This window comes from Mycetomoellerius zeteki, unplaced genomic scaffold (assembly GCF_001594055.1).
Source record: "Mycetomoellerius zeteki isolate Tzet28-1 unplaced genomic scaffold, Tzet1.0 scaffold562, whole genome shotgun sequence".
Taxonomy (NCBI): domain Eukaryota; kingdom Metazoa; phylum Arthropoda; class Insecta; order Hymenoptera; family Formicidae; genus Mycetomoellerius; species Mycetomoellerius zeteki.
Genome location: NW_017257569.1, coordinates 98663 through 107463, shown reverse-complemented (window position 1 = coordinate 107463; position 8801 = coordinate 98663). Strand labels below are relative to the sequence as shown.

General features: G+C 32.7%; 1 protein-coding gene across 1 annotated transcript; it reads right to left on the bottom strand.

The window, feature by feature from the left end:
- Positions 1-2484: 2484 nt before the first annotated feature.
- Positions 2485-4212, bottom strand: LOC108727892 (uncharacterized). The gene has a single exon (XM_018456178.1). It carries the CDS (start codon positions 4210-4212, stop codon positions 2485-2487), a length of 1728 nt encoding a protein of 575 aa, XP_018311680.1.
- Between the last annotated feature and the right edge of the window lie 4589 nt (positions 4213-8801).

Genomic DNA, 8801 nt, shown 5'->3' with positions numbered 1-8801 from the left:
AGTCAGTCAGTGTCGCTCGTGCACAGGAAGAAGTCGGTCGGGCGTTGACTTTGGATCATTTTCGGGGATACCTTTTCTTGATTTGGTGATTAATTCTTTAATTTTTTAATTTTTTAACGCTAGTTTTTTAATTACTGTCTCAATAAAGACCAATTAAATCAATAAGAGACTAACTGTGTCTGACACTGACTGGCTAACTTATCAGAAACCGGTTTTTGAAGTATTAAGAGTAATGTTTGCGATGCGGTATCTTGTGATCAAGGTGAGCTTCCTAACCATCGGAATAATTAATTATAATTTCAAAATTTTTTGATACATTAGTTTTACATTTTCTTTATTTCGAGAATTTCAAAATTTCTTTCCCCCCTTTTTCTTTTTCACTGCATTCTTATCTGGATTTAATTCTGGTATTTATACTCTCGAGGTGAGAAAGATCACCATGACTAATTAATAATTGTTATATTCTATGTATGTGAATGTATTAGTTATCTCTGAAGAAGGCTCAAAAATGAGCCGAAACATGTAAGCGCTTTAGTAAAATAAAGAAGTTTCACGCTACGATAGCCGTGTTATTTGCGCAACATCTCCCGCGCTTGACTCCTACTGCCCTTGTTCTTTCATTGTTTTTTGATTTATAAGGAGCCTTAGTTAGGTTGATTTATTATACGTTATTTACCGTAATAGTGCTTTTCGTTTATTTATTTATTTATTAATTTATCGTTATGCAAATTTAAATCATTGCACTTAATTATGAAAATCATAATAAAAACTCAGAATTTTAGATAATTGGAATAAAGTGACTGAGCTATGTTAAATTGTATTTATAATAAAATTCACATTTGCCTAATTGTAAGTATAAAAAATATATTTTTACAGTAAATTTGAAGTTTCAACAATATAAGTCGTTTCGCATGAAAATATATACTAAAAATTTCAAGAATGGTTAGGTTTTGCTTAATCTCAGTTCTTAGTTACAAAATAGTCATGATTATAATAAATCAATGAGCACCCATGTTTAGAGAAAGTACATAATTTTTATGACGTGATGGTACTTACAAAAATCTAATCAATAAGTTTGCCATTGTTGTCATTTAAATAACAAATTGTTCGCATGACAATCACCATGATTAATAACATTAAATTCGTCTTCACAAAGCTTGGTTGTATTCAATCCTATTTGATATATATCAAATATGATATTGTTAGATACTCAGAAAAAATTGCTAAACTCGCCGATTATGGTTTTCTGAGTATCTAACAATAAAAATTAAACAAATGTAAAATCATATAAAAGCATGTAAAAATAATATATACATATAAATAATGTATATAAAATAATAATATTTGCTCTAAACAATATAATTTGTATCTATTTATATTTGCAATTTTCTTCTTAACATGTTCTGCCCCTTCATATTAAATTATGATTATCTTATATCATGTATAATAAATTATCTTGAATACTGAAAGGCAAAGCAATAAATATTCTTATTCGTGTAAATCTTACTTTTTTACTTCTAGTCAGTTGACAATCTCATTTGCTAAATCTTTAGTACTCTTAATCAAAACATCTTTCATTTCTGGAGGAAGCTGGTCATTAAATATTCCTTTCGAACACATCTCTTTTTGTTTTGGTTCCTGAATATTGAAATATTTTCATTACAGAACATTTTGATGTATTTATCCATTTGATTATGGAGTAATATAATTAGTAGAGTTGCATCCGATATACGGGAAGAATTGCCAGATATCTGATTTCTAGCAATATATCCGGCAGAAACTTTATATTAAATGATATGTAGGGAAGAGTTGCCGAATGCGTACTGGTCGCCTAAATCGTACCTCATCAATATTTTATATTATTAATTAATATAGGCAATATTTAGTAACAATAATATAAAATAAAAATAATAATAACACAATCCGTAAAGGCCATACGAGTCACGGGCTGATGAAGGTGCCAACGATTAATTTCAATCTTAATTAATCATTAATGTATAGAATCCTGTTTATTGACGATACGAAAATGGTATTCCAACGTTTCGACTCACTTTGGAGTCCTCCTCAGCAATACATATGTGTAATTAATATGTTAAGTATTCCATCAACATGAGTCACTTACAGGTTCCCGACTGTAGTGGATCCTGATTAAAATATCAAAATTAAATTGACATATCAAAAGAAAACCAACAAAATTTTTTTAAAGTAACTCACCTCAAACGGAACATTCAACATGTTTCATGAGCTTTGTAAGTTTATATTAACAACCATTAAAACTGATCTTCGTTATATACATTTAATTTCAATCTCACATCTCCGGATAACGTAACGTGTTTGTCGAAAATTTTATAATTTATAACGGACAACCAAGACACAAAACAAAAACAATCGAGATAGAAAAGCTAACTTATACTATTCGCTATATATTAGTCATAAATCATGTGTGTCAAAGATGTGAAAAATACAAAATCTTTTGGCTAAAAATTAATTAGTCATTTCACATAACATCGTCGTATATGTATGATGTAAACCTTCCCTGTCAGAACGCAAATTCAATCCATTTTTTTGCATAAGAATGTGCGCTTTTTCAGAAATTAGTCTTTTATTCAATATTCTCTCACGATCCAGAATTTGAATGTTCTCCCAATCAAAGTCATGATTCAATTCCGTTCTGTGATTCGTGATGACAGACTGTGAATTCGTATTCCAATTGATATGATTCCGATGTTCCGTAATTCTCGAGATCAATTTTCTACCCGTTTGTCCTACATAAGAAGCATCACAGTCTTTACAAGTTATTTTGTATATTACATTTTTATTTTGATTTTTGGGGAGAACATCCTTCTGAACCTTGATGAACCTACTCAATTTATTGTTACTATAGAACGCAGGTCTTAAGTTTTCTTTTTTGCAAATTCTTAAAAAATCCTTCGATGTATTATTCGTATACGGAATTAAAAACCAAGGAGTTCCTTCATCCCTTTCAGAATCATCATTCTTGGACTTAGAATCTTGTTCCATCCGACCACGTCTCGAAAATAAACATTTTAATCTTAGAGAAATAGTGTCAAAAATGAACTCAATTGGATAGTCATTCCTTAACAGCGTATTAATAACTAATTTAATGTTCTTATAATAAAATTTTTCTTCTGATAATAAAATAGCTCTATCAATCATTCCAAAAACTACACCTCTTTTTTGTGATATTGGATGTGAAGATAAGAAATTCAAATACCGTCCCGAAAAAGTAGGCTTATGGTACCAATCACATTCTAACATTCCGTCATTCTTAATTATTGTCACATCCAAAAAATTGATACTCTCCCCACCAATTTCCAATGTAAACTGAAGTCTATTGTGTACTGCATTGAAAGCAGTCAAAATCTGTCCTATTGTCTCAACTGGAGCCGCCATTATAATATCATCAACATATCTGATATAGAATGGAACAGGAAATTCCAATTTGCCTAACACCTCTGTCTCCAAATCCTGCATCACAAGGTCTGCAATGATCGGAGAGAGAGGTGACCCCATAGGAGTACCAAATTTTTGCTGATAATACTCATCATTGAACGCAAAGAAAGTTGATTCTAATACTAAGGATACGGCTCCAATAAATTCTTTTTTAGGAATACTAATACCTTTCTTAATTTTATTCCATCTTTTCTCTATGCTCTTAATCGCAAAATCAATTGGAACATTCGTGAACAATGAAACTACATCTAACGATATTAACGAAAAATTCTCATCAATTTGAGTCCCCCTTAATTTTTTTACTAATTGAAAACTATTGTCTATTTTGCTAAAAGGCCTCTCTACATTTTTAGATATTATTTCGTGTAAAAACGAAGCCAAAGAATACATTGGACTGTCTAAGGACGAGATTATAATTCTGAAAGGCGTTCCCTCTTTATGAATCTTCGGTAGCGCGTATGCTCTCGGTAAAATTCCGTCACTACTCCTCAATTTTCTATAGGTTGGTTCAGAAATAAAATTCTTCGATTTCCATTTTTTTAATAATTCCTGAACATTTTTGGCTAATTTGTTAATCGGATTTTTAGTTAATTTTATATATGTTTTTTTGTCGTCTAACATTCTAGTGATCTTATCTATGTAGCTATCTCTATCTAATGCCACTGTTGTATTCCCTTTATCAGCTCTTGTGAAAATTATCTTCGGATTATTTTTTATGAATCTAATCGAGTCATTCATTAAGCCAGAAACTCTCCTTGTAATGGAATTATTGATAATCGGCGATGTTAACAATTTTTTTAAAATTGAAATTGACATATTCCTAACTTTCAAAATATTAATTGTTTTCGAAAAACTAAAATTGTTTTCTATATTCTTAATGAAATCTATTAATGTGTTCTTCCGATAGGAAAAAGGTAAAGAAAAATTTTCACCTAGTTGCAACAATAATTGTACTTTTTTAGGAATATTCCTACCAGACAAATTAATGAACCAACCTTCTTTCAAACTATTAAGTGATGAGATTGAAGAGACACCCATGAATTCTTTGGCTTCAATTATTCCCTCCAATTGTTTTTTAATTTTATGTACTCCCGTGCTTAGACCGCTATTATTATCTATCTCCTTATATTGAATAGGTTTAATATTCCTGTATTTTCTTTCTTTTTCTTTATGGAAAAGCCAATCAAGTTTTTTCCTCAATTTAATCTCTTCCATTTTGAGGTGTTTTTGGAATGTTATCTCCTGCTTGACAAAAAAACAACTGCAAATGTCTATTGGGATGTGATTCATTATTCTCCTCCTGAGCCGACAAATTTCTTTTTGTGAATGATTGATAGATCTATAAGCATCATTGAGTTCAATTTTTAAAATTCTAACAATGAATAATCCTTTAAAATAGTTGAATTTACGTAAAGACCGAAAATGAAACATATTAAGTTTATAATTTAATAATTGCCGTAAATGTTGTGGAGTTAAATTACTATTAATGCATGCTCTAACAAATTTGATGCGCATTTTGTTCCTAATAATTAACTTATGATGTTTAATCCAAAGCTTCATGAATTCAACTGGTATCAAACCAAACGTAATACATATAAATTTAAAAAAACTAGACGGTGATTGACGCATTTTTCAGGCAGCGTAAATGAAAACAATTTCTGTAGACTCGAAATTCTTAAAATAAAAATAATAATAACACAATCCGTAAAGGCTATACGAGTCACAGGCTGATGAAGGTGCCAACGATTAATTTCAATCTTAATAATATAAAATATATGAGAAATGAGTAATATAGACAAAAATATAATAGCCTACATCTTGTTTTATGGATGTTAGCGGCGTTTTAAAAAATCAGGTACAATACATATCTGATATTAATTTTTAATGAACTTATGTACACTCAAAAAAAAGAATTACTGCAATGACGAATTTTTATTGGCTGCATACAAGTTCTTTGCCGCAAGCATTTATATTATATTATAGTGGCAGCCAATCGCAGTGTCAGTATATGATTTCAGATAGGCTACCGCAAATAATTTTCAATGGTAGTAAGTAGTTGGTTACACTAGACAACTTTTTAGTCATGGTAGCCTTACCGATTAAGTAAGAGATAATTGGCTGAACCAGCCAGCTCAGATGGCAGGACTAGCCAACTTATTGACAATTTATCCGATTCCTATCTGACCGCGCACGTATCATGCAGGCAGCGACCGGCACGCCGAGAGTCATTGGGCAAGTTCAAGGCAAAGCGGCTAGGTCTGCCGAGCGAATGAACATGATTGGTTCTTACCTGTGCACCTAACCAATCATGTTTAAGTCTGCTCGACGAACAGACCTAGTCGCTTTGTTGACTTAAACGTGCCCATTGTTTTCGCGACTCGCGACACTCCGATTTTCGAATTATTCTGGCACTATCGAATGTGCACGTCTCAACAAGTTGTTCGCTCGCTAAGTCAGTTATATAAAGTTCAGTTATATAAAGTGAAGTATTTTTCGATAAGTGTCTATAGTACGAAACACACTTCGATAAATTCGAAGTGTTTCGTAATATAGCAATCTGTTTCAATATATCTACCGGTTAAATCTATCGGTGAACGAATATAGAATATTAACACGGTAAGTATATTATCCGAGACAACGTGCATGCTAAAAGACGTCGTAGATATAAAGGTTTCTTTTCGAGCATACATGTCTAAAAAATCTAAGACATCTTCTAGACATTGTGTGTTGTCAAGGGATGCGGTCCGTTTAAAACGCGTGACGTGTTATTGGCTACGTTTACATCATGCGCTTAATTCGCGAACTATACAATAGGTATCCTTGTTTATCTTGTAAGTTAAACAAAAACATCTATCATAATATATAGGTTGCGGACTAAGCGCACGATGTAAACGTAGCTATTAAACGTTTATCCTTATTGTATGTTAAAGAAAGATAAAATAATAGATCACACGTATCATGCGTAACACGGAATGCACTCTCGAAATGTGTTTCGTTTCACACATGATGTGAATGATGTATCATTTTATCCTTGTTGTTCACTTTTAATATTAAAGAAGGATAAAATGCATCATGCACATCATACGTCATGCGTGAAATATCCTCGGACTATTCATTGTGCACACTTAATTCTTCCTTTCATTTCTATTTGTGCGCAGTATCGTTCATTTTCTATTTGTAAGATTTATTATAAAAAACGAAGTGCCCGGTAATTAACGTAAAATTTGTATGAAAAATAAAAAAAGAAAAATGTGCGACGAGTAACCGGCCAAAACAAATTTCATTATTTGGCGTTGGATAATTAAGTATACCATCATTATGGCAGACGAGTGGACCATTAATATGTTAAAAGAATGGAATTTTTCTTCATACGAAGCAGTATTTAAAGGTAATTTTATTTTTCATCGAAGTGTTGTTTTCAATAGTTCTCAAGAGTTTTTTTATACATCATTATTCATAAATTCTGGAACGCTTGCAATTCTTTCGCATTTCAGAAAGTATCTCGTTGAAAAATTGCGTAGAATTTTTAAAAATGTATTTTGAAAAAGAAAAATAGAGCTTCTAACTGGCATTTGAATTTTGTCTCTATGATATTCCATCCAGACGCTTCAAAAAATAACAAAAATATCACTTTTCAATTTTATGTCATTTAAAACAAAATATTATAGAGAAAAATTCCAACGCTAGTTTGAAGCTCTATTTTTTTTCTTTAAAATGCATTTTTCATAACTTCTCTATTATACGATTTTTTCACCGAAATACCTTTTTTAAAATATGAGAAAATTGTAAGCGCTTCTAAATTTATGGAACAATAACGTATATTATATCATTTTTAATATATATGGTCCATATTTTTTTGTCTATATATGAAATTATTGTAAAACATTTTAAGTAATTTGAAATTATGTTTTTTGTTATTTTTTCTCTACGATTTAACTTTTTTCTTTTCTATAATCTTTCTCTTAGAACAAGAAATAGATAAAGACGGCTTTATGAAGCTGAGCGATGAACATATCCGTTTATTGTTTCCTAAATTTGGCCCACAAGTTAAGTTTCAAAATTTGTGGAAGAATTTAGTGTCGTCATCAAAGAAGGTAAAATATATCATTCAATTGTTGCAGCAAATGAGCGATATATCCTCCATTAATTTTAAATTATTTATTTTAGCATTTGATCTTTCATGCATTTTTAAATTTTATTTTCCATTTCAGATTGAAAAGGCCGAAGAAATTCACGAGGAATCTAAAATTATTGATGCCATTGTTACTGAGAACGGTACTTTGACAGTAGAAAATATATCAATTGAAGACTCGATTGAAGATATAGTCTCTGAAATAAAAGTTGGTGAATCGTCTACTGATGTGTCTATGAAAAAGTCACAACAAGTTAAACGTTACATAACAGAAGATTCTTTCCAAAATCGAAAACATTATGCTAGTATACCAAATGTTAGTTTTTATTAAGCATTGCCATTATTTTGAATAAGAAATTGCAAATCAAATTTTATCAGGATGTAAAAATTTATCTCGAAAGAACATGTGATGGAAAGAGCTACTTCGGTATTTATAACAAGCAAGGCTTTGACAACGCTCTAAGGACAGATTTAGCGAAATATATTATATCAGCAGAGTTAGGTGACGATTCCAACAAACGGTGAGTGTGATGCAATAATGTGTTTTTATGATTGTCACGTCCGGATTCGCGTTTGTTGTTGATGCGAGAGACGCGACTGGGTCGGTGGAGCGCGAGCGCGGAGCGGGGCGCGCGGGGCGAAGCCTTGGCTTCAGCTGATCTGATTTCGGCTGTTATTGCCGCGGGCAGGTTGCTGTCACCAGTGCCTTCTTAATTCGGCACAATGTCTATCGGGCATAATATTATTATTTGAGGATTTATCGCGGCCTTCTTGTACCTCCGGTGTCGAAATAATTTAGAGAGTTTAGAGGAAGCGTCAGATCCCTGGGGAATGCCCAGCGTATGTTGAGATAACTTAGATCTCTGCTAAGGGCGTATCATCATGCGGTTCACTCTATCTACGCTCTCGGGGTTGGAGGTGCAGGAAGGGTAACGATTGATCAGACGAGAAATACTCGGAAATTAGCTTAATCTTTATTGCGCACGGTATGTTATTAATTACGCGTGGCTTAACGGAGGTCACTAGCGTGGGCCGGGTAGGGACCCTATTCGGAGCCACGTTTGGCGGCGGGGTCGGTGGTCGTCGCGGCGGTGCGGAGGCTCCCTCTCCGGCGGGCGGCTCGATCCCGTTCCCCCAGTGGCGCTCGGGGTCAAAGGTCCCCTCCTTTAGCAGGGCCTTTTTGAGAGTCCGGAGG

Bases quoted from the DNA above. Each gene is read 5' to 3' on its own strand.
- LOC108727892 (XM_018456178.1), bottom strand. From the start codon at position 4,212: ATGAATGACTCGATTAGATTCATAAAAAATAATCCGAAGATAATTTTC.